At 40.2% G+C, this 26802-nt stretch overlaps 1 protein-coding gene across 2 annotated transcripts; it reads right to left on the bottom strand.

The window, feature by feature from the left end:
• Window positions 1–400: 400 nt before the first annotated feature.
• NUCB2 (nucleobindin 2) lies at window positions 401–26641 on the bottom strand. Of its 2 annotated transcripts, XM_059848955.1 has the most exons (13): window positions 26502–26641; window positions 16350–16493; window positions 15631–15738; window positions 14792–14918; window positions 12341–12444; window positions 10557–10742; window positions 9837–9927; window positions 8221–8279; window positions 6981–7073; window positions 5918–6007; window positions 5214–5384; window positions 4823–4904; window positions 401–3168 (listed from the first exon to the last, which is right to left on the bottom strand). In XM_059848955.1, exons 2-13 carry the CDS (start codon window positions 16491–16493, stop codon window positions 3056–3058), a joined length of 1368 nt encoding a protein of 455 aa, XP_059704938.1. In that variant the 5' UTR covers window positions 26502–26641; the 3' UTR covers window positions 401–3055. The 2 variants fall into 2 exon arrangements, with proteins under 2 accessions (XP_059704938.1, XP_059704939.1); XM_059848956.1 differs by lacking the exon at window positions 401–3168 and having other exon boundaries at window positions 4815–4904.
• Between the last annotated feature and the right edge of the window lie 161 nt (window positions 26642–26802).

Below are 26802 nucleotides of genomic sequence, written 5' to 3'. Positions count from 1 at the left end.
CACTGCCTGAAGGGAACCTGTGGGAAAGATGGAGAAACACTTTTACAAGGACGTGTAGTGACAGGGCAGGGGGGAAATGGCCTCAAACTCAAGAGGGCAGGATTAGATTAGATCTTAGGTTAGATATCAGGTATTAGGAAGAAATTCTTTACTATGAGGGTGGTGAGGCACTGGCACAGGTTGCTGCTCAGAGAACCTGTGGGTGCCCCACCCCTGGCAGTGCTCAAGGCCAGGCTGGATGGAGCTCTGAGCAACCTGGGGTACTGGAAGGTGTTCTTGCCCATGGCAGGGGCTTGGAACAGGATAATCTCTGAGGTCCCTTCCAACCCAGGCCACTCTGATTCTATGAATGCAAACCCAGCTCTTGCCCACCCACTAAAAATAAAACACTAAACCTCTGTCACTGTGCTGAGTTCAGTTTAATCCAGTTAAAAACTAATCTATACAAAGTACAGAGTGGGGTTGTTTTGTTTTTTACATATATTGCACCAGAGATATGAATTTGTACAACATTAACCAAATTTTACCCCTTCATCCTCCTACCAAAACCCCAGCCAAGTACAAAACTGAATCTCTGCATCTTTGTGGTGGAACTGGTGTCTGTATAAAGTTAGATACAGTTTTGTTGTAATCACCTCCTAAATGAAAAGCAGAATACAGGCATAAGCACTTGTGCCCATGATATTCCAGTCCCTTATTTCTCTGTGGCTATAACTTTCCACTTCCCAAGTTACAACAATTCTTTACAAAGCTCTGGATGTTTCCAAGTAGATGGGATAAGGGGGACAATTGCCAACAGGAGAGTCAGGACCTCACAATCAAATGTAAGAGGCTGCACTGAAACTGAAGCTTGAGCATTACATTACAAAGCCATGGTGATGTTTAATGGCATCTCAGGGGGCAGAAGTAGCCTGCAGGAATGATTTGTATGGTAGAAATGCCTTCACACCAAAGGTTTCAGTCCTTGAATCTCTACAAACATCTGGGGCTGTATCACTTGTGCTCTGTCAACTTTCATGTGAGATGGGGAAAACACAGTAAGATTTCCCCTTGCCTTTACCATGACATTTGAATAATTCCCTCTTTGTTTCCCTCCTCACCCTGTTACAACCCCAAAGCCAGGGCTGTGCCAGAGAAAGTTCATGGAGCTCTAACTGTGTCTGGGTCTCTCTGCAGACAGATGAGGCTGTTGAAAGATATTGGAGTCTCCAGACAAAGACAAAACCAAACTGTTTTAGAATTGCATAGAAATGACAAATGGTGGAGACATTGGTTTTGCAAACTAAAAATGCCATCTACTTGTATAAAGAACAAAAAGAAAAGGTGAAATAAGTCCAACTGGGTGGTATAAATGAAGGAAATGCAACATGACAACAGGATAAAATAGATAAGGAAACCTCATCTGTTCTGGCTCTGAGTTCTGCTGCATTGTGTGGAGAACATGAATATGCCCAGAGCTGATGAAAGAAGCATTGAGCATGGAAGGAATGTGCCTGACTTCCATCAACCTAAGTTCTCCAGAGTGAGAAATTTCCCAAATGTCAATACAAAATGTTAGCAATTGCCCTCTGTATTTTTTTTTGAGTTTGCCTAAAATATTCAAGTCTTATTCTGAAAGGAACATCTTTCTCTAACAGAGGTGTGCTTCTCTTTCTTTGCTCAAGCCCCAAAATATCTCTTCTAATGCCATTGTCAGCAGTTAGCCACAGAACAGGAAGGAAATGTAAAGGATGCAGGCAGAGGTGTGTATATCTGTTCCAAGCCAGCATCATACAATCAGAACAATCCGTGTTTAAAAAACAAAACAAACAAAAAAAAAACAACCACAAAAAGCCAAGCAAACAAGGAAATCCACACAGGGTTTACACTTGAGGATAGTTTCAGTTTGAAATGAATGAGAAGCAGGGACACTGGCACAACTTTTCAGCATTATAATAAAACTGACATCAAAATCAACTGACTCTTGTAAAATCTTGGCTTGCAATACTAGGGACCTATCCTGGTTCAATACCAAAATAATACAAGCAAGCAGCACCCCTGGCTTAGGACACTTCTTAACCTTAGACCAACTGCTGAAAGACTCTTGAGAGTCAACAGTGAGGCCTTTAACAAATCCCAGATTCATGTCTGAGAAGAGCTCTCTGAAGCACATGGTGCACTTTGAAAAATCTGGTTTTATTGTAGGAGGTAGGACAATTGCACAGAACAAGACAGTGAGCCTTGTTCTGTTTTGCACAATATTTCCATCAACAAAAAAAGCTTACTTAATAACATGCAAAATTTTGAGATCAGCTGGCATCTGATGAAAGAAATGGGGACAAAAGTGCTGTCCCAAGGGCCAGTTGAGCTTTCAACTGCTACACAGAATTCATCTCAACAAGGAGGACGGTTCAGATCAGTACACAAGCACAGTATTCCTTTTGAAGGCTTTCAGTGAAATTCTTAGGTTTCTGTAAACATGAAAAATATTCACTGTTCCACATAATTCTTTGCTGTGTTTATATTTTACAAAGTGCAAATTTTCTGTGATTAAGAAATTTCATTTTTATTTGGTCTCAAAGAAGAAAGGGTTTGGTAGTGCTGGAAATAGGCCTTTATCTATGGTCTTCGTTTCCCCATCTTTTGCTTTTCAGCATTTCTGGAAAGAGTTTCTACATCAAACTAGACCTAACTTAACATCCAGGCCTGTTCCCTGTTTCCTCTCTGAGAAGATCCCGATTCATGCCTAAACACAGAATGGCAGACACCTCCCCCTTCTTTGTGAGGGGAGGGTTCAACAGCTCAGTCCTCTGGCCATAAAAACCTTTAGTATTAATGGTTTCCTTATTTTCCTTCTCTGTTTTAGCCTCTACAAGGTCCCTTTGTGTTTCTTACCAATGCATTTGAGAGAAAATTAATTTAACTTAAAAATCAAATCTGGCTGATACTTCACCTCTAACATTCCTGATGATTTTACAGTCTCAGGGAGAAAGTTCATGTTTCACTCTGACTTCCTGTGCCCCCCACCCCTCCCTCCCCAAATAATAAAGATGCTATAAAGTTGAGGCACAAGTGGTTAAGGGTGAACTGGATCAGTTCTGACAGCTGGTTCTTGGACATGTCCTGGTGGCAAAGGCTGATCTCCTCCTGCTGGGTGCTGTGGTGCATCTGCAGCTTTGTGTTCAGCAGCTGGAAAACAAGCAGAGAACCCTTTGTAACATCTCAGTAAACTGGCCCCAAATGTGAAAATTCTCTACATGGAAGTTTCTAGCATAGGGACACTCCAAAAAACCTTCTATTTTCTGGTTCATAAGTGGAATCAAGAGTTTTTGGGCTTGAGACCCAACAGGCTGCACTATTAGTCAGTGTTACCTCCTAGATTACAAGTTGTTTCTGCTTTCTGTGAAATATTCTCACATAACACATTGTTCTTTCTGAAATAAATCATGTTTTTATGAGACCTTTAATTCCAATATGGGAAGCTTGAAAAAGAAAGAATTAACAACTTGCTCCTGTATGTTCCTTCTCACTGCATCAGTACTTACAATGTTCTCCATTTGCCTGCATTTGAGTAATGCTAATTTTCATAGTTTGATGAAGATTTCAGAACATGCAGCTCCCTTTCTGGATTTTTTTTCCCCCTCAAATTACTCTTAGTAGCTCCAGTGGCCTAAAGATTAAAATAGTGTCTGCTTGGACATCCTTGTTTCAGTGAAAGAATAGTGACCAGTTCTGGCTAATATAATGAATTCTCAAGACACCTAAAATTAAATGATTTTACATAAAAGAATACATGTGTTAAGAACAGTATCTACTACAATACTGCCAGTATTGAAAGATGTATCATCTGCAGTTGCACACAATGGTTTTACTGAAGGTGAGGCGAATTTAGGCTCTTGGAATGAAGGATCATAAAATGAAGTTACCTCCAGGCAGTTTCAAAGCAAACAAAAGGCAGAATTAAATAGGTTCTGAAATCTCCTCACTCCCCTTCATACAAATGAGTGGGCAGAATTTCAGGGTGCCCAACAAGGTCAGCTGTAATCACTGAACACAGCTCCTGAGGTTTGAAATCCCAGTGCTGGCTCCTGCAGGGAGCTGCAGGATAGACCTGAAGCTTCTATTTGACATCAATGTCAAGAAGTTCTGGAGCTTCACTGATCATGTCAGCACATGCACATGGAAGCCAATAAATCCAGCATAGATTCAGCCTTCAAGAAAAGGCTGATTTAGGGTGCATGGGGCAGCAGAGCCCCTGCAAAGCATAAAGGAAACCTGGGCAATCTGCTGTGGATAAGAAGTGCTAATATACACCTGACTTTTGCTGCCACCAGTGATGAAATGCAGTGATTTTTTTAATGCCACTGCCTCCTCCTGAGGGTGTTGAAGCAATTGGTCATTCATATTGCCCAAGGCTAACTTCTTGTGTCATGCTACATCCACTTGCTGCCAAACTGGCCACTGAGGATTTTAAATGCTTTGATTTGTTCTGCAGCCTGAGACTGCAATGCAGCCATAGATCATGGGACCTTGTCTTTCGTATGTCCCTGTCCTTCCCTGGATGCTCTAGATCTCAGTATCTCAGACTAATACAACACAATCCTCCTTCTCTGCCAGTTAGATGCCTTGTGCTAGGACTCTGGTTTCTTACTGTGGACTTAAAAGCAGTGAGATTTCAGTACTTAGTACTTACTTCCCTCTGCAAAACAGGTTAGTGAACTTCTCTCCAGAGGTCATTAAAGCTGCATTAAGTGAATAATTTTACCAGCAAATATGGAGGTAATGACTTTTACATGGCAAATCTTATTTTCAAGTTTGTGTATCTACACAGAAAGTCACATACGGGGTTGGATTTTCAGTTCTCCACCTGGTCCTGCAGGAGGACTTCCTTGCTGTAGTTTCTTTTGTTCCATCTGTTTTACAACCTGGTGAAAAATAAAATACAGCAGTTGAAACACTTGAATTTGCCAGCTTTCTGGGATGTGACATAAATGAATACACCTAAACCAAATGTTGCAGTTATGGAAGGTCTTTCTTAGCGGGTGTAGTGCTGAGTTGCTTTACAATTTGGAACAGCAGGCTATGTTTTGGTGTGGTATCATTAGTTTAGAATTCAGCTGGGACTCCTATGAGAATTCAAGGTAAATCTCCAGAGCTGGGAATTGTGGAGAGCCATTACACAAAGAAGGACAGAGAAAAGAGGAAAACAGAAAATGCTGTCCTCACACATGTACCTGCTGAAGCTCTTGTTTCTGAGCCTGAAGCTGATCGTGCTGTCTTTGTAGCTCTTCCTTCTGTTTCTGAAGTTCTTCTGCCTTCTTTCTAAGTTCATCTTCCTGCTGGGAAATGTGATTTTCAAATTCCTTCAGCTCGTCCTCAGTGAAGAGCTGCTGTTGATCTAATGTCTGCAAGAAAATGCACACAAGCATGAATACTTAGCCAGGAAAGCATGGGGGTTTTTTATTTTGTTATTTTCCTACTGAAATTCTTACACGGTTCACTGAAAAACCCTCAGAACAAAATAGTGAGACATGACACTGTACACTCAATGAAAACAACAAAACAGCCATTTCTCAGCTATTTTCTCAACAAAGCTCTACTAGGCATTTAGATGTAGGAGAAAAATATCCTCTTTCTTCCAGCTGAGCTCTTATCTTCCCTTTGAAGTGATTCATAAACAAAACGTGCATTTCCATTTGAAAAGCACGTGTGAAAAGCTCTTCCCAAATCCCCGGGGTGGCGCCAGACCTTTCCCGTTTGTGGAATTCACATCTGCATTACATTGAGGCAGCTGAACGCTACCTTCAGCTGAGGGGCTGAGCGACACACATACCAGAGCAGAGCTGGAAAAACCAAAGGTCACAGACATGCCGTTTGGTTTCCTGCTCAAGTGCTGCTAATGGTGCTGCATGTTGTACTTGGAACACATTTTCATTACCTCCCAGCTGTCTGGCTCCAAAAATTCCTTTTTCTCTGTAGCTCGCAGGAACTCTTCCAAAGTCACTAGCCGGTCCTTGTTGATGTCAACCTATTTGAAGCAAAAAATTAAGCTCAAGCTAAAGGACAGGTTTTGGAGAAATCAAATATAACCATTTTTAATTGTTTATATGGCCCATTTTCTGAAAAGCCCTCTCACAAGCTTATGTATCTTAACAAAAATAGAACTACAAAGTAAATCCTGACATTTTACTTCAAAATTCACTGGCTTTATTGGAAACACTTGTGCTCACAGTCCAAACACTAATAGTGGAATGCATGATTTTTTTTTTTGAGAAAGAGGTTTTGTAGCTTTCTGGTAACTACTCTGACTCACAATTACAAAATTATCTCCACCGTTGGAGGGGGAGGTTTTGAAAAACAAAAATCCCACCCAACTGAATTGTGCTGGAATCCTTTAAGGGGAAGGGAGGAAATGCTTCCCTTTATGACTAATAGATGACCAGGCTTGTTCTGTTCCTCAAGTTTAAGGAATACAGTTGAATACAGAAATATGGGTGGAAAACACAATGGTTCAAAACACCCCCTTTCCATTCCTGTGTCTCCTGAGCTGAAAACCCATCAGACCCAGTGAAGGTTTTCACTGTCACAGGTGATGGCTTGAGCTCTGAGCCCCCTTTTAAAGGGACAAAGCTGAGCTATATGAAAGAGGACGTTGCTCTACTCCCTCTTCTCACACCTGAATCTTACCCATCTGCCAAGTGCCAAGGCAAATTTAGAGTCTTCCTTGTTTGGCACACAGCTCACAAGGAATTTCTGTTGAATCTCAGTATCTGCAAACAAGCAAGGCTAAAGAACAATCCCCTCTCTGGAATTCATTAAATGAAAACTAGTCAGCAGGCATTACATCAGAACACAGGGACAGGGTTTGAGAAGTGTAACTTGGCATAACCCCAGCACAAGCAGCTCTCAGTGTGACAGGCCATCCCTTTCTGCTGCACTTGGACAACACTTCATGTCAGGAGAACTGTATTGTGTGAACACAGAAGGGAATCAGCCCCCACCTCATTCATTACATGTTCTCTCATTCTCAGCCTTTCTTCTTCCATTTCAACCATGTCATCCTCTTCATTCTTGGGATCATAAACTTTTTCTAACTGAAATTTAAAATTAGTACATATTAGTTTGAAGAAAAGGCTGCTCATTCAAATGGCAGAGCATATCTGGAAAAGTGCTGTGAGATGTTCTCTCTGTGTGCAATTTTCCTCTTTCAGCACAGTATTTAAGCAACAAGTGAGCCTTTCTTTCCTAAGAATGAAGTTTTCAGTTAATTCATGTGGTCTGTTACAATTCAGTGCTGTGGATGTCACAGTCAAGTTGACCTCAGTGTGCAAAGTCTGATGCTGCATTTGATTCAAAGCAGGCAGAGGCTCCATGTGGTTTCTGGAATGGGAGAGAGTGGCTTTTTCACCAGGGCATGCAGCTGACCCCATAAGCATTCAGAGTATCACAAGACAAATTCAGTGCCAAATTTAATGGTTCACTTCTCTTCTTGCACAATGTCTTTCTGGAGAGTTTGTGCTTATATGCTTCTACTTGGCTTTCTCAGGCATTGAGCTTCACTTGCCCAGCCACAGGTAATTTTAAGGCCCCAGACTATCAGTTTTTACACTACAGAGCTATAAAACAGTGAGACACCTGTCAAAAAGGACTGCACTGTATCTTCATTGTAGTGAAGGAGATTATGGCAAATTATTTTACCAGACTTAAATGTTCAGGCAACAAACCAAGGCTTAAAGAAACTAAGAGCCTGTCTACTTTATTAGATGTACATGTGCTTCAAACTAGCTAGACATAAAATATATTCAATTTCTGTAGCCATTTCTACAGTGCTGTCCCTGAGCCAAGACACACAGGTGTGACCCTTTTTCTCATCAGACTTGTTGATGAACACTCATTGAGCACAGGTGCCCAGCTTCAGAACCTTTATCAGGTGCATCTAGGCAGAGCAGCTCTCTACATTGCAATTTACACAGGTAATACCTATCCTGCAGCTTAGTTATAGAACCTCCAGCAAGCCTGGGGCAGAAAAATACATGAACACAAGATTTCTGATGTTTGACTCCTATTCTTCAACTACTTTATTCTGCCTGCCTTTTACACTTTTGTAGAAATATTAAGGATGCATAAAACGTGGTATGAATACTCTATTTTGTAGTCCAAAGCCCCCAGATATACTTGGGAAAACAGACATTCCTGTAACCATTTACTGATAGAAGATAAGATTCTGAGTATTTTTTTTACCTCTTTAGTAAATAGGGCTTCTAATTCTTGCTCATCCAGAAAACCATCATTATTGACATCTACAAAAAGAAGTTTTAAAAATACAAATAGAAAGTCATACACCTTATAGATCTCCAGGAGTTAAGTAAGGATCAGTGTACACATTTAACAAGAAGCTGGTTACAGAGGTTGTTTCTACTGGTTAGGTTTTTAGCAGGCATTGGCTGGAGTGTCACTTTTGGTTGGTTGGACAAGTCTGCAGCAATCTCTCTACTTTTGAGATTAGCAAACTGAAATAGGTCACCACAGGATTGCGCAGACTGCAACTGCCAAAAAATATTGCTGAGAACAAGTTGTCCCCATTTAACCACTAAATTTGTAATTAGACTCAGGAGCAAGCACCAAGATTCTGCAGAAAAACTTCACCTGACAATATGACTCCTTAAAAGCTTAAAGAATTACATGAAAATCTATATAAACATGCAGCACTTCAGATAGGTGTAAGATGACTTCTCATGACAAATGCAGAGAGGAGAATACTTGATAATTAATGATCCCTCTTTTATCCTACATTGTACTCTGAATACTGTTACACTACCTCAGAAATGAAAAGAAAATATCCACTTCCAATTATTACCCAGTATTTTTGTGTAATTGCTTCAAAGTTTTCTATATACTAAGCTCTAAGGCAACAGGTGATTTCAGCTGTTTCTGTTTGGTAGGTTTTGCACAAACAAGCTACCAAAAAATTTCAGAAAGCTATCTTTCAAAATCTCCTGCTAGAAAGAAGAGGTAAGATTTAATAACTATAACTAGATGATCATTAAGGACCCAAACCATTCTATGATTCTGTAATAATACATGCTTATTATAAATTATAAACTGAGATAAAAGTTTGGGTTTAAACTAGAACACTTTTCTTTAGCTGAATCATCTTTGAGATTAGTCCAATTCTATGTACTGTTCACCCCTTTGCAGCCTAGTGCCAGGCAGGATCTACTCAGGGGCACTTAATGATGAAGTATTTACCAATATCAGAACATAAAGTTTCTTGGTGACATCAGCAGGTGTAAAGCAAAGTGTTCAAGGAGATGCATCCTTATCTCTGCTACTGCTTGTTTTTGTTAGCTGCTCATTCCTCAGAAATGTAGGGGCAGGGTTAGAGGGTTTTTGTATTATCGAGGGAATATTGCAATTTCTGAGGAGCCTTGGCCCTTCTATGACCACTCCAAAGATTGGGGGCATCTGGTACTTATCTGCAGAGATGATGAGAAAGCAGGTCTTGCCCCTACACAAATCTCTGAGGATTTACTCCCAGTACCTACTGTGCAAGCAAAGTTATAGATATGGACAGCCCTCTAAGTACCCATAGCTCCCCAAGAAATCCCTACAGGGTTTTGCCTGTATGATTTTAGGAGTAGCTCAACAAAATTCTGAATGTTTTTAAATTTTAAACTCCATTTCAAACATTGCATGAAATTTACAAACAGTAACAAATATTTTCTCCTCTGTACTATTCAGATTCATCCAAGTTGCTTGAGGTGTAAGACTTCATCCTAACATATGACAAACTTGTCCTCAGCAGAATGTAACAAAGTCACTTCACTTGTTCATGAAATTAAAACTAAACCTCTTACCGTGCAATTTGAAAAATGTTTTGGGGTCAAATTCATTAGGATCTAGTCCATCTGCTTCTTCCCACACCTCTTTCAGTTGATCTTTGCTTCCCTATAGATTGGTTACAAAGAAAAACTATTCAAAAGACAATTTAGTGTAATTGTCCTGCATTACCTTTGCGTTCTGGTTTCTCTGAAAGGCTTGCTTTATTTGCTGATTAGTCATGTGGCAAATGGAATCAGTGGCATTTTCTTTCCTTCCCTGTTGGTCAAGTCTAATACTTCCATCAGACAGAAAGGCCCAGGGAAAGAGGGAGTGTAAAGGAAATGCATATTCTGTGGAAAGGAACACCTGTAATGATCAGTCATGGCCACACAGCCCCATCTAGAAACAACAGCAGAAGGGAGCTGAATACTTTTGCCTTTCTTAGAGCAAATGGTACTGTGATGCAGTTCCCTGCAGGCCAGGCATACCATGCAGGCATCCCTACAGTTTTAAGTACTGTTCTGGCTTCCTCCTTATGAATTTCAGTGTCTATGTAAGAATTCTGGCAGCAAATAACACATGTGTACAGAAAGAATGGGAGTTTGTACAGTGGGGTCTGTCATGCTCTCAGCAGCTTGCCCATGTCAGTAAGAGGAGGCAAATGATGAGAACAAACCAAATACACCCTTCTGTGTATGAGCCTTTTCTCTCTGGAAAGGAAAGCTCACACTCAGCCAAGTAAAAACAGGCCTTACAGGATGGTGAACTTTAGGGTGATCTCCATGTTTTTTCTTCATCTCCTCAAATTTGGATTCTTCTCTCTTCCTCTTTTCTTCATCCAGTGTTTTTAAATACTCTCTCCTCTCATGTTCCTTCATCATCTCATACTTCTTAAACTCCTCATGGCGAGTCTTATCATAGTTTTCCAGGTCACTTGTAGCCTAAAAATAGGGATATATGCAGACAGATGATTATGTAACATAATCTGACATTAAAACCACTGTATTGTTCAGATCTGTGGGCAAGGCTGGCCATGTTGCCATTCAGGGCAGGCTGGCTGGGGCTTCCTTTCACATGACAGTGATGCAGAAACATCTCTCCTCCCTTGGTCATTTTCACAGAAGTTAATTTCTAATGGTTCATCTGTGGGACAATTTCTGCAATTACATGGTGCTGTAAGAAGGCTTCAAGGTGTCCTTTCTCATCAGTGAGTAATAAATGAACTCAATTTAATCAAGTCCTACACTAACACCACCATTAACTCCTTGATCATTTCAGAATAAGAACATTTGTCGCTTATCCTACAGTTTAATGACAAATTGGACTTAGTTTGCAGCAGCTTAATACAGATTAAATTTAAAAGCCCCAAACAATTAAATGGAGAGAAAGGGTACGAGAGGAGAATTGCTGACAAGTTCTTGTATAAAGTTGTGTCATTTTCATACAGGCCAAAGTATTAAAGGATGTTTTGGTAGTGCTTGTTTAAGTAACATGTTTACACCTGATACTGTCTCTTCATTATTTATATTTTACTTTTCAGATTCATGGTATGTTTTAAAAAACAATTCCAAAGCTGAGACCTCCTTAAGTATCCATTACACCCTGTCAGTATCTTGGTTGAGAAATGAGAAGACAAAACAATAAAATATGTAATGAAAAAGAACTACCCTGTTAAGGGTATGCTTCTCCAAGCCAACCGGAATTTTCCCAGAAGAGATGTTTAGAAAAATTGTAATATCTCTATAAATAATAATTCTACAGAAAATGGAGATAAAATCTTCCACGGGTAAAAAAGTTACACAGAAATTATCTTTCCATTTATTTTGGAAGTATAAAAAACTATTCAAATTCTCATGTCAGACATGTAGTGCTCTCTAAAGTATATCTGAGACATTTTTCCCCCTGGGAAGTCCATTTTTCTCTAGCAGTTGAAAAAAGCCATGCCCTGCTTAGCTGAACTGTATCCCCTGAATAAACCCCACATCCCAATAAACATCTGTGACTGATACTGAATCTGCTGACCAGACACTGAATGCCATGCCCAGTACAAGCAACTTCTAAGATTGCTCTCTCAAATTCTACTCTGCTGTGGTTTTGCAGCTTGATGTATATACAGGAGATCCCAAAATTCATATGGCTAGGCTAGGGATGATTATTTACATCATTCTGTGAGAGTCCTATATCATTTAGAAAGAGAAATCAGGAAAAAAAAACATTTGGGAAAAATGCACCCCTATCTCACGTGTATTTCATTTAAAGGCTCTCAGAAAGGTGTGTTTCATTCCCAAAGTTGCTTGTACTGGCATATGAATGTTAAGCCCTGTTAAGGTGACATCCCAAAATTTATGGACTCTTTTGCATCATGCACACTGGAAAACAGTCTTCAAGTGTGCATAGAGACAACTGACTTTTCTCTGAAAATGAAAACTGCATGTCATTTATAAAATGTGGTGTATAGGAAAGGACTTCCCTTTACCAGAGGTAAAAAGCATAATAATTAAAACTCCAACCCCCACAGCAGTCCAAATCTGGCACTCACTGCTTTGATCAGCATATCCAAGTCTTTAGGTTCAAAAGTGTCAGGATTCTGATGGTTCAGGTGCTCAAACTGCTTAAGGAGAGCCTGATGGTCTATACCAGTGTCTGGAAGAACAAGGTATACATTGTTTAAATATTAAAATAAATTTGAAACCCAGAAAAATCAATAAGTCTTTCATATGGGAGCTTATGCCTTGTAATACCTGAGGTTCCTTGAGGATTGAATAATTTTTTCATTGTTGAGGAAACTACAGTAACATATCTAAAGTTGCTTTTCCTGGAGCAAGTTGCCAAACTTGCTGGCAATTTGACGGCACTACATTCCTACAAACTTGATGTAGTGCCATCAAGTTTGATGGCAATTTGATGGCACTACATTCCTTCTGATGGGTCAGTGCTGCATTGCACCCAATCATTTTACATGCACAAATTACAGCTTCTGTTTCAGCAAGAGAAAGTATGGTCTATTTGAGCTTTACATACTAAAAAAAAAATATTTTATTCTCTTTATATAAAATGAGATGGTTGACATTGTGTTCTACCTAAGCTAACAACCTGCATGTTTTTCCTACATGGGAACTGCTCTGGACATTTTGCAAATGACACATCTGGCCAAAGATTTATGTACAATATGGTGTAAAATTGTTTCAAATCAAATAAGCAGTTAGTTAAACTTCATTTGTAGAAAAAAGAGAAGTGCAAGACAGTGGAGATCTCAACACACAATGCACTAAAACTAACCACATTTCTACCACAGCTTCTCTAGCTGTTACCATGGTCTCTGAACACTAATGCTGCTATCTTATGCTTTGGTATGTGAAGTACAACAGTTGTGACAAGCTGTTACTAGATGCCTTAGCAAAGAATATTTTATTTGTTTAAAAGCAAATTGGAACACACATTTTTGAATATACTGTCTTTTCACAAACTATCTGCTTTACAATCAATGCTGTGTTTGTATTAACACAAAACAGCCAACACTGGCCTGGGCAGATTTCAGCCATCATTCCTCCCTGGTGAGATCATAATTTCTGTTTAAATATATGTGCCTTTGTCTGTGTTTGAAACATTTTCAAAAGTGTAGTATGAGACTTAAGAAAAACCAACAAACACTAAAAAAAACAGCCCCCAAACCCATTTTTCTCCATTTCTTACATTTAGGGGAAAAGATTAATTCTATTTGACACTATTTACTCGCCACATTACTGTTTGATCTGAGACTCAACTCCTGTACTGATCAGTCAAGGACCTTGGTGAAAATGTTTAAAAACACATCTGGATGAGGACTGAATTCATGCTGAATATAATCTCAGGTCTACTTGTCAGAGTTTTTTAAACCTGATCCAGCTGAGAGGAAAGAAAAGAGGAGGGGTTTGTGTGCCTTTTTTTTCTTTTTGTAGATCAGAACTAAGACACTAAATGGTGTTATATGGAAAAGATTACAAGAGCAAATGAAAGGAAATCAAACCACTCTGCCTGTTGCTATTTTAATGCTCTTTGTGCCTATTCCAAGGTGTTGTCTAGGTGTGTAGATGCAGCTGTATTTTATAGTTAATCTGGCCATACTTGTACATGATGTGAAGCACTCATGGGCAAAGCTGACTATAGACTTTGCAAAGTGTTTTTACATCTTAGTACTCATCTGAATATTCTGAGCTGCAATAATCTGTTCCCAAATGTAAGATCTCACATGGTAAGATCTGAGGTGCTGGGGGCAATTCTTTTTCTAAAGCATGCTCTGTTAGTTACTATTGATTTATGAAGGCAGAAAGGGCTAGAAGTAATCAGTCCATTAAACTTCACAATACCTAAAACAACTATGTACACACCCAGGTATCATTAGCTGCTGTCACCTAGCTGTGAATGTCACCATGATGTCACTGGACTGCCTGTCTGCAACAGGAACAACATCCCCATAAACATTTCTTTTGCCACATCTAAATTAGCTTAACCTGCTAAACAGATCCTAATTCTAGGAGTATTTTATTTGATGTTTTATGTATTCAATTCCATGGGATGCCCCTTGAAAACTTGCAAACATCTTTACAACAATAAAATAGTGACCAAAAAATTCATTTTCTACCCCCTAAGGATATGAAATACTGTGTCATGGCTTTTCTCTTAAACACACTCCTACCATGTTATTGGTTCTCTGAGAGTAATCTATGAACTGATGCATTAAAAAATAAGAGGTTAAAAATAAGAGGTAGAAGTGTCTGAAAAATCCACTGACAAACAAGTTCAGTTATTTATAAAACAGAGATGGCTTTTCTCTTCTCCCCAGTTTCCTGTAAAGACAGGTCTTTAATGGCTCCAGGCCAGCTCAGAAAGGACACTCACTCTCAGTTTAGTCATTACTGGTGACAACAAACAATGCACAGCTGCTGGACTTTGACATTTCCATAACACAATTCCATCTGTTAACTCACCTAAATAAATTCTGTACTCTTACCTTGAACAGAATCCATTTTAGCTTTAATTAACATTCTTAATCTTGCTACCTCTTGTCTTTTTAGTTCATCCAGCCGTGTTCTCACATGGTGGCTTACTAAATCAAGCTCTCTGCTCAGCTTTCCACTCTGTCAAAAAACAAAAAAGTCATGCATTAACACAGGAAAAAAGAAGCCTTTAGGATTCCCATCAGACATAAATTGCAAAAGAGCAGACTAATGGCAGTCTCTGGCAATACTGCAGCCCACACTGTAAGAATCTCAACAATTTTTCAAAGAGCAGATTCAAAATTTTTATGCTATGGTTATGGAAACAGAGAGGAATCCTAAAAGCTTTCAGAAGACAAAATTTCTAATTATTTTGCTCCTCCAAAAAGCCAGACCATAACCTTGAAGGAGCAATGCCTAATAATATTTGTGACAAATTTCCTGATCAAATATTCTCAACTGAGTTCAAAAGAACTGTGAGAAGCCCACGAAGTGCCTCATCCTCTCAAGGAGGGCTGCTAGGCTTGAGGGAAGGTACAAGGCAGCAGCAGCCACTGATGTGGTCTGCAAGAACCTGGAAATGGAGAGGAATCTCCAAGGCTGAGCCTAGACTCAGCACAGAAGGAAAAGATGCCACAAGCTGCCAACAGCAACATGAGGGATCAAAGCAAACACAAAAGGCAGGATGTCCTCCTTAAGTCTGTCACTTTAGACTGTTCCTACTCATCCCTTCCTAAATTTCCAGCTCCTGAAGGGGCAATGCACAACAGCCACAGGAAGAAAGAATACAACATATATGGCTCATGATTATGGATTTAATTAACCTCAATTTAACTCTTTTTTTTGAACCTACCTTTATTTCTTCTATGTCAGCAGTCTGGAGTTTCTCCCTGAAATGCTTATCAGTTTCCAAGACATCTATTACTTGCCTGAGATACTCATCATAATAAAGTCCTGTATCCTTCAAAAGAAAAAAAAAAAGGAATGTCAGGAAAGACTGACAATTAGTTAATTAGTTTTGTTTAAATACAGTTATTAACTGACACTCCAATCTTGGCAACACAGGCACTATGCTGCCTTACATATCTTTGTGTTTTCAGATTTGCATCATTGCCCTATAGCAATTTATGATCCATTTGTTTCAGCAACTGACAAGGAAGAGGAGAAAAGTGATTAGGAATCCCTGCAATACACAAGCATCTGTCGTGTTAATGCACTGTGTGGCTTTTTTAAAACAGTGCAATTCATTTGTTCCTTTTCTATTTGAAACACTGAGCTAGGATCAGTGAGTGGAATTTCCTAAGGCATCACCCAATCACTTGAAGAAATCTCTGTGGAACAGTTATGTGCTTCCTGTTGTAAGCTGGGAATTCCTTCCATGTGCCAGCTCACCTTTAGCAGCTCATTGAAAAAAAATCAAGAACAAATTTAAACAGAACATCCCCACAGTAGATGGCACACACACTGACAATACTATTGGGGAATATTAGTTTCCTTCTAAAGGAGTTTGCTGTATCCAGATTACTAACAATTAGGATAAACACTTAATTAGATCAGTTTCTTTATACTTACTGGATTTTCTACCTTCTCTCCTTCTACGTGGCCTTCTGCTTTGACTTTTGTCTTATCTATGTCTATAGGGACAGCTTCCAAGGCCATTAGGAGACATGTCATCAGCAGAAGACACTGCTGGGGCAGGACAGATAACCTCTTCATCTGAAATGAGACCAGGTCACAAAAATTAACATACATCATGTTAGCCTGCTGTACTGAGGAAATATTTTTACATTCCTACACAGATACCTGTAATAACCCACTTTTCTCACAATGTCCTGCTCTCAAGGAACACAAAAACTCAAAGAAGTAATACAGCCTTAATTTTTGAAGGCCATTCTTAGGCAAACAGATTTCCTGAGATTGGTTTCCACTTGTGTGCCAAACCTAAGTTGTAAATGGTGAGGGCTTTGTAACCTGCTGAGGTATGATCAATAACAGATGGCAACACCTATTTAGGATGTTCAATACTGACATTCCTACTTGGATCATGCCTTTGCTGAATTTATTGGCAAACTCCTAAAGATCATTTAGGGACATTGAATCAGATCTCAGTGTAGTAATGCCAGTGGATTTTATGTTTCAACACTGCAATACTTTGCCTAATTTGGAGTCAAGATCCCCTCCAAAATTTATTTGCAGGAAGAATATTTTACAATCTGTGTTATATCCATATTTCAGGTGGGTAGAGATTCCTGAAAAGTGTATTCACACAACCTGAAATTGTTGCTGAGGCCAGGGCTTTTTTAAGATGCTTTTCCCCACCCTTTCTTTAGTGTCTTATAGGTGGAGCTAACTCACACATAATTTGATGAGCACTGAGCAATTTGAGTTCTTGACCTCTGTCTCCTTCCCCTCTATCAAACTTAATTGAACATAATTCATTCAGAAGCTGGTAAGATGGAATAATTAGATAGAGTGAATGCAGGGAATCCAGCTAAAAAAAGTAATAATGGTGATCCAGCATCTGACAGCAAGTCAGGCTCTTGAGACAATCTGGCCAGTTCAGACTGTGACACTCCACTACCTATGGATATTCTACTGGAAATTTGAGCAAACTCTAGTGTTCCATTGGTAATATAAATCAACTCCTAGGAGGTGAAAGTTGCCAAAGTCTGTCTAAAATTAGCTCAAATATACCAAAGAAAAAGATATAATATTGAAGAAACATGCAGTCAAATAAATCAAAAGTACACCTGCTACAAGAGGAATTTCTGTACAAGTGCTTTAGCAAGTCATGCAAGGAATTCTGTCAAAAGTATTTATGTCCACCATCAACAAATCTCTTTTTAGGGGGAGGGGAGAGAGGGACAAACTAATTATGGTGTCAGTGCCAGTTTTCCTGGCTGCATGATCTGGTGCTTGACAGAGATGCAATGCTTTTGCTTGGGTTAAGCTGCACTTTGCTATGGCAATAAATGTTGATAGTGGTACACACTTAATATTAAGCATTGTTGACACCCTTTATTCCCCCTTATTCAACTGCTAGGAAAATAAAAGCACTCATATATCAAAAACAAAAACAATAACAACAACAACCACAACAACAACAAAAAGGCATTCAAGATGTGTAGAGATATTATTTCTTTTGTTGGGGATGAGGAAGTAGCTGGAGATAAGAGTATATCCACCTATCCATCTATTGTTTTATATGTCAAAGGCTCAAGAATTACAAAAAAATCTGTAAATCCTTTAAAACTGTTTTTTCTTAATCACATCTTCAGCAAAAGGAGCCTAAATGGATTATGCTCTGCAAATACCTGTTACTTGCATTTTTAAAAATAATTAGTATCTGATCATTAGCAGATGGGATAGCAGGAGCTATTGTTGCTGCCACATTGAGCATTTGAAATTGGATGTCAGCACTACTGTCAGACTCAGAAATCTGACTAGCTCTGCCTAGGTTATACCCTTAAACAAACACACAAAGAAACCAGACTGATTTGCTGGAACTGGTCAGTTAGTGATTCACCACTGCTTTTAAAAATGCCAAAGTTCCAGTATGTTGGGTGTTTTTATTTGCAGAATATTGTTGTATAAATGCTGTGCCTAGGTTTGTAATTTCAACAGATTTAATCACAGGAGATGATGATGATAATAACTAACAAATACTAGGTCTTCAAGTCTCCTAAGCTCGATGTAGATGTCAAGATTCAGAGTAGTCCTTGGTATTACAGGTAAAACAAAAACCCACCTGGTTGAAGTTCTTGCAGAATATGAATGGGGCTGTCTAGTCATTTCTAAGTGAAAGGATGTAAGCATACTTCAAGTCTAGAAAATGCATGTGAAACAAACCTAATAAACCCCAAAATACTTATCAAGTTTATAATAATTATGTATCTATACACTCTCAGCATTTTGCAAAACATTTTTTAAAAGGTTATGTATGTTTGAAGTATTCACTTTAAAACAGTATTCATTGATAATATTAAAAATCTGGAACCTGATAGATGGGTATTTTTCCAACCAAAATATTTTCATATATACAAAATTATAGTAATAAAAATAATTTAATATTATTATACACTGCTCTAGTTATGCAAGGTGTGTAAACAGTGTTTTAGAAAATCATTATGAGGCTAGGAAATGAGCATGCTGAAGCCCATCAGGTGATGGCAGGGAAGCACAGACAGCCAGAAGCTCAGGTGCCTCCCACAGGTCTGGCACTGACTCATTCCTTGCCTACAGCAAGTGCTAAAGCCAACACTTTCACAAGGACACCTGGTCTTTGATCCACTTTGAAGACATCTCTTAAAGCTCCTGACCTACAACTTCTAGTAACATGAACAACTGTGGAGACAAGGATTGGCACTTTAGGTTGAAGAGGGGCACACTTGGGTTTTTCAGACCTTTTCCTTGCTCCTGAGGAGCACTGATGGATAAAATGTCCGTGCTGAGCTGAAACAACAGAGATATCAGTGACCATGCTGGTCTGCCAAACCCCATGTGAGGGAGCACTAAGCACCTCCAGATTTGGGCTGGGCAACTGGAGCTGTGTCATCCTCAAGTACCTCTGCAGTATCAGCAGAGCTCATCTATCAAAGGCCTGATCAAACCAAGTCCCACTGGCTCTGCTGACATTCTGTGCAATTTGTGCTCATGAGCCATGGGGGGTTTTTTTAAGCTTTGTAATTACATGCTGTCATACATCATGGGAAAGCTGGATGACATCACAGGATGTTCTTCACATCTATATGATGTAATAGGCTGCTCAGAAGACTTCATCAGGCAGTTTTGCTTCAGGTTGTGCAGTGGATGTTTATATTGTAGCTTTTTTGATAAAACAAGCCAAAAAATTTCACACATAATGGGAAGAATTAAAAGCAAAGGAGTCTCCAAAATGGGTAAGTAAACAATATCTCTATCACCATGGCTGACTTTGAAGACAGCTATGCCTAACACAGCATTTCCCACAGCATTTTGAGGAACCCAACTGTGATGTAACAAGTAAATTGGAAATACATTTATTAGAATAAAAACAATTACCTAGTGAAGACAGAGTTACTGTATTTAGTTATCTACTAGTCCAAGACTATACTCACCAAAATTTCCTTAAGAAAAGCAGGTGACTAAGACATGAGTCAGCGTTTAGAGTGTGCCAGTGTCACCTGAGTCACTGGGCACCTTCTACTCTGACGTGTACTAAAAGAGAGAAACCAGGCCCATTGCAAAATCTAACATTAATCACCTGCCAGAAAAACTCAGCACCATTCAGCAACTGCAGGGGAGAAAAGTGGGAGTTCCCCTTTCTGTTCCTCCAAGTAAATACATTCCACTCTCAGCCCACTACCAGCTGCTTTTAAGAGTTCTGGATTTTTGAAAACCCATTCCTGGATACCCATCCCTTCCCAGGCATTTAGAGTGCATCCATGTCAGGAATGTGGCTTTTTTCTGTACTAGAGCCACCAAGTGAGCAGTCACACAGGGTGCTGCAGAAAAGGAGCAGTGTCAGTTTGCTCACTGCCTCAGCAATATGTAATGCACAGCATACATGCCATGTGGTATATTGTTGTTGTTGGTGTTATTATTATTCCAACTTCTATAAGTTATTATTATTATTATTATTAGTCCTACTTCTATAAGCTTTAATAGAAATATAATCTGTTATAGATCTGCCCACTTGACTACTTTATCAAAGACAGATTGAAAGAGTTAAATGCTATAATTGTCATCTGGAAATTAAGAGATTTCAGTCAAAGACAGGTAGCCCACCTAGAAGTAAAGGTAGCATAACTGTAATCTGCTGGTATGAGAAACCAATCTTATCTTTACAAGAGGGATAAACAAACATTCCCACTTGTAGTACATAAAGAGAACTAATCATAAAAGTAGTGCTCTAGAACTGATAAATGGAGTATATAAGCAAAGCCAATATAAGCTGCAGGCTGCCTGTCAGCAATCTTGATTATTTGTTAATCACAAACTCCTATCAACATCAGTGAAACAGGACTGAACATTTGAATTATGAAGAGCTACAGGCTTTGAGAGGTAACTTCAAAATGCTACTTTTAAAGTTTGTTCTAGCAACAGTAACACAAACTGCTAAACTCCTATTTTATACAGCCGCCAGGTGTTATAATACAAACCCAAAAAATACTTTTCATTAATATAGCACCCATTGCCCAGAAAACAGCATCATGCAGGTACTGGTATCTCCATCACCCTCCCAGCAAAGCACAAGTATTTTTAAAGAAGTAACACCCAATGTCAAAGTTTCTAAAACTGAAAGAGGCAAAATGATATAATAAAATCAGGATGCAGTGTCTGCACATGTAGAAGCTCAGTGGATGGTTATGATGCAAGACAGCACAACACTGTAAATGTCACATCACACATTTGCACTTGCCAAACCCAAGGGTACAGTGATGGGCAATGAAAACATAAATCTGGACTCACATAATGCACAATAAACCTACCCATTCACAGATTTCACATATGCCTGCTCTACCTGATATGGAAGTAATTAAACCTGTGTGAGACACAGTGCAGATGTGCTGGATTACAGTTATGTTCTCTACAGTCATGACCATAATGTGACTTTCTATTTTTATGCTGTACACTGAAGAAATGAACAATCAAGTGCTGAATTAAAAAAAAAAAAAAAAAAAAAGCCAGGAAATAGACAAAATATATCTACTGATTTTTATTTTTCTAAGAATTTTCCATCCTCAGTACTGGAATGAAATGTAAAGTATTCCCTGATCAGTCTGCTCAGTCACCTAGCATCTCCAACCTGTTTTCACCTCTCTGAAACAGCAATATACCTGTCCATGTATCACAGTTTAAATAGGTAATGTTTCAATCCATAGGCTTTTTCCATTTCTTTAAAATTTATTTGCAAATCTATTAATTGATCCACTTACAGAACCCTTAAAAAAACTCCATTAAATGTTTGAAATTAGGCAGAAACACTTTATTCTTCTGCCATATTCTGTTTGGAAACACCAGTGTTAGTTCCCCCCAGTCTTTTCCAGGAGCACTTGCTGCACACACAGACACCCTAAGCTATCATGCCTTAAGCAGGGTATGAAAGTCCATGAACCAATAGTTAATGCATCTTCTTCACACTGTTGGTTCAATGAGTTAATCTGGCATCAGCACAGCTGACATGTGGCAGCAATTTTGAGAAGCAAGTGGAAAAACCTGTTTGCACTCACTCTGTTAAGCTATAAACCTCTGGCTGTGGTGAGGGTGTCTCTACTTGGCCACCAGTCCCCCACCCTGGGTTTGCCCCTTGAAGATGTGAGCAGGAAATGCCATGCCCAGGGAAATGCCTACAAGCTGCAATAGTTTTCCCCACACAAGTGAACGTTCCAAAGACAAAAACACCTGCACCCTTCCCTTCCCAAATGAAAACTGATCCTTTTAGAAGTTAATGTGCAAGCTATTAACTATTATAAGCCAGCTATTATTGCTATATAATTATATATATATAAAGTTTCATTGTCCTTTAAGTATTTTTCTTTTCCCTTCTGTCAATGCTGTTCACCAACTGTATGATTCAGATGTTGTTTTTTTTTCCTGGCCAATATCCAACAGGTTTCACACGGGTCATGCTGTCCTAATCTTTTGTAGGAGCACATCCCACTCAGTTCTCGGCACCAGGAGACCTTCCTTATTTTTTCAAGAACCATTTTAATCTTGCATGGAAATAGTTCTTTATTAAACAGTATTATTTAAGTACACAAAGGCAGCAGAATCCTTTTTTCCCATCCTGTTTACTTGACTTAAATTCTTTTGAGTTGTATTTGTTACCTTTTCACTGCACTCAAGCTGCTTAATTCTCTTTACAACTAAAAGCTGGCTGATGGAACAGCTGCTTTCTTCAGCTTCCCAGAAAACACAGCATGCCTCAACTGTGCCTAGTATCACATTTGCTGAAAGAACCTCCTTTCAAAAAATGCACTTCAGCTGTTTTATTAAATGAGTCATCCAATAGTAACACAAACTATGAATGCTCCAGTGGGAAAGAACAATTTTATGTTCAAACCACACACAGTATAGGATAATATCATGCAACAACACAACTGTGTCCAGAAAGAAAGATGGCATAGAAGCAAATGGTATGGCTGATGCTACACATGTGCTATGCTCTGTCCTAAGTGAAGACTTTTCTTCTTCTTACAATGTTAATGGCTCATAATTTAAAAACCAGTGTGCACACACAAATACATATACATATTTATAATATTACCTGCCTCCAAGGAATTTTCCTGTCCTCGCTTCAATAAAGTAAATACCTCTGTCTACAAAGCTATCTTGCTACCTGAAGAATGTTGAAATATTAGCCTTGTTTTTCAAAGCAACTTGCTTGGTTTTATTAATTCTTTCCAACAAGGTTACCTCATAAAAAGATTTATGAAGCCAACAGTCAAGCAAAAACTTGTACTGATTTCAATGTACACTTTATAACAATCTTATCAGCTTCAAAAGGAAATTAAAAAAAAGAATAGTGCTACAACTATAGCTTCCTGCACTCTAATTTCAGTTCCCACACAGAACATAATACAACAGTCCACCTGGAGTCTCATAAATTCATTTTTCATAAATGCAAATGGCAATATCGTCAGTGCTGACGTAAAAAGCAACCTCTAATGTGCTACTACATGCAAACAATGAATTAGCTTTAACTCATACTCAAATCAAAAAGTATTTCAATTATTCTAACAATATGCTTTTTGCTCTAGTCAACCACAAGTGATGATGCTAAAGTAAGCCTTGAATCCCCCAAGAGAACAAGGTATCCTTTTCCCCCCTTTGAAAAAAAAATACAAAACAGTTATCCAGAATAAATCTAGATCTAATGATGTGGAGCCAGAGTTAAAAATATTTAGGCACTTAAAGGCCGCTGCTAAGGAGATTTATGTTTACAATTTGCTAATTCCCATTGATTTCTACTTGCTTAGAAACAAAAACACATATCAACGTCCCATTCCACTTTTATAAAGACTAGCAGGAGAAATGCAGTCATGAAAAGCACCTACACTGCTCTTGAATTACCTATGATGAAGATAATATTTACAACGGAACATGATTTAAATGGCTCTAATGAAATGCAGTTTCTTTTGCTCTTCCAACTGTCAAATCACACACATATGGAAGAGCAAAAACTATTGAAAGAACGTGACTTTTGACTGAATTCCTTTGGTTTGGCATTAGCACCTGGTCATGCCTTTATCTACATAAAAGCACACCCCTGTGCAAAAGGCTGCTACGGATCTGACAGCAACTTCAGAGGGATCTCTTCTGCATACTGAGCAATCAACACTGGGAGCACAAAGCCTCACTAGATAAAATACCTCCACACAGGAGCTCAAGTCATAGCCCTGATAGTGGCTTCAAACTCACCAGTAAACGATTTTATCTTTCTTATGTAAAGCGCATTTGTTTAGTCAGCACTGCTCTGAAACTCCATAATCAATATTTCCACACCTCTGACAGTTAAGTCAATATATTCTACATTTTTTATTACCTGAGAGAACTACTCCTCTCCACTTTCATTGCTGCAATTTCAGTTAGGTATGTATAATGGGGGGGGAACGACAGTTTTTGACAGAAAATCTTCAATTTGGCTTATATGAACAGAAAGTTTATGTCACCAGCACTACCCGTACTGCAGAGCCAAGGTATGAAAGCTTTGCCTTAGTATTATTAAAAAATAATTACTGTTCTTGTTGTTGCTTGGTTTTAATTGCCCAGTGGGTTTTTCTGAATATAATTTCAGACACCAAATAATGGGATCTCAGGCAGTGGGATAACAAACTTAATAACAGATGCCTTTGCAACCGATTGTTAAGGTAAGTTTTAAGCAGACCCAACAGGCAATATGAATTTACAATTTTATTTCCCCCTTTTCTGTGTTTGCCTTGGTTAGAAGTTAATGAGATTACATTGCTCTACATCAACACAATTTGTTTAAACCTACAGGGTTTTTTTTAAAGAATTGTCTTTCTTATTCTGCAATAAAATGGTGCCACCATCCTGGAGATTACTGAAGCAAGTAAAAGGGAAAATAGAGGATGACAGTTAGGAGGCAATGTATGTAACCAGGTTAGTAATCTGTGGCCCATGGTGGATGTAGCACTGTGACTGTGCAAGATCACTGTATAGTAAATGACAATGATAAACATAACAGGATCTTAAGTGCTCACAGAAATGTGGGCTTCTCCCATAAACTTTCTGTGAGTTTTAAGCAGAGGTCCATAAAGGTTACAACAAAACCTGGTTTCAAAGTCTTTGAGTGGCTCCTATCCAGTCTCTAGAGGAATCTCCCCTGTGCTGCTTTGTTTGGTCGACAGGGACAGTCACTTCAGAATTCAGAGCAGAGGTGCACCAATACTGAGTCAGCTACAGGACTTGCCTTGAAACTGAGAGAAAACAAAATGACAAAAAACCACAAACCTCCACAATGAACTTGATACCATGAGTGTACAGGCATTTCACTGTTGATACTGTGATGGTTTCATGTTGAAACTATTGGATGTTATCTTTCCACAGCAAATACTTGTAAGTCAAACAACAAAGGCTTTTTTCTCCTACGAGCTTACTAAATAATGTTGCCAAATGCAATCTCTTTTGAAAGCCTTAGCCGTGTTCATTTCAGCAAAAAATATTCTCTCTCTACAGCCATATCCACTTTTGGAATTATATCTGAGTGTAGTGGCCAGCCTGGCCCTGGAGTACCTCCCAGAGCTCCTCGGGGGTACCAGGGTAACAGCACAGTAAGATGTGCTCAGCTCTGGGACCCCAGCACAGGAAGGACAGCGACCTGCTGGAGGCAGTCCAGAGGAGGCCACCAAGCTGATCAGAGGATGGAGCACCTCTCCTCCAAGGAAAGGCTGAGAGAGTGGGGATTGTTCAGCTTGGAAAGAGAAGGATTCAGGGTGACCTAATGGCAGCTTTTCACTACGTAAAAGCAGCCTTCAGGAAAGATGAAGAGCGACTACTTAAAAAGTATGTAGTAACAGCACAAGGGGGAATAGCTTCAAATTGAAAGAGAGTAGGTTTAGTTTAGATATTAGGAAAAACTTCTTTCCTGGGAGGGTGGTGAGGCAGTGGCACAGCTGCCCACAGAAGCTGTGCATGCCCCATCCCTGGCAGTGTTCAAGGCCACGTTGGATGGGGCTCTGAGCAGCCCACTCCAGTGGAAGGTCTCCCTGCTCATGGCACAAAATGATCTTCAAGGTCCTTCCAACCCAAACCATTCTTCGACTCTAGACAGTAATGCTCGAGAGCTGCGCCCTTTCTAGTGAAACCCGTCGAGTCTCCTGCCCAAGTTTTCCCTGCGGTTGTGCAATTACGAGCCGCTCCACATTTCTGCCGCTGCTGCAGCTGCCGCCGCTGCCAGCTCCGCTTTCATTTCTGCCGGCGCTCTTCAGCCCGCCGCCTCCTCCCGCACAGCCGCGGGCCGGACGGGGGGACGAGCGGAGGGGACACGGGCACACACACCCCGCACCCGGAGCCGCCTTCCCGGCGGGAAAACTTCAGCTCCGCCCCGCTCCCGCCCGGCAGCCCCGAGCCCCGCGATTCCCCCGCCACCCCCCGCGTCCCAGCCCGGCCGGCGGGAGCGTGCCGCGACCCCCGCGTCCCGCCGCGACCCTGACAGCGGCTGCCCCGCCGCCAGGCCTCCGCCCGCGCCGCCGCCGGGGGCACAGGGACGGGCGGCGCTACCTTCGGGTCCCGCTGCGGCAGGAGAGGAGCCGCTGCTGCTCGAGGGCGAGGTGCGCGCCGATGGCAGGTACGAGGCGGGCGCTCCGGGGAGCGCGCTGCGGCTGCGGCTCCGGCTGGGCTCGGCGCGGCTCGGTGCGACAGCCCCGCGGCGGCCCCGCGCCCGTTGCCATGGGCACAGCGCCCGCCCCCCGGCGCGCGCCCATTGGCCCGCGCCGACCCGCGGCGGCCGTCGCGGAGCGCTTCGATTGGGCGGAGCGGGCCCCGCCCCTCCTTGACGCGCGCGCGGCGGAGCGGGGAACGT

The sequence above is a fragment of the Haemorhous mexicanus genome, chromosome 6, assembly GCF_027477595.1.
Source record: "Haemorhous mexicanus isolate bHaeMex1 chromosome 6, bHaeMex1.pri, whole genome shotgun sequence".
Lineage (NCBI taxonomy): Eukaryota > Metazoa > Chordata > Aves > Passeriformes > Fringillidae > Haemorhous > Haemorhous mexicanus.
The sequence above is the reverse complement of the archived record's forward strand: the minus strand, read 5'-3'. Positions and strand labels throughout refer to the sequence as shown.

Bases quoted from the DNA above. Each gene is read 5' to 3' on its own strand.
- NUCB2 (XM_059848955.1), bottom strand. From the start codon at position 16,493: ATGAAGAGGTTATCTGTCCTGCCCCAGCAGTGTCTTCTGCTGATGACA. The intron at 10,743-12,340 runs GTGAGTGCCAGA...CCCTATTTTTAG, and splicing joins TGGATATGCTGATCAAAGCA to GCTACAAGTGACCTGGAAAA. The intron at 6,008-6,980 runs GTGGGGGCTGAT...TGCTTCAAATAG, and splicing joins GAGAACATGTAATGAATGAG to GTTGACATCAACAAGGACCG.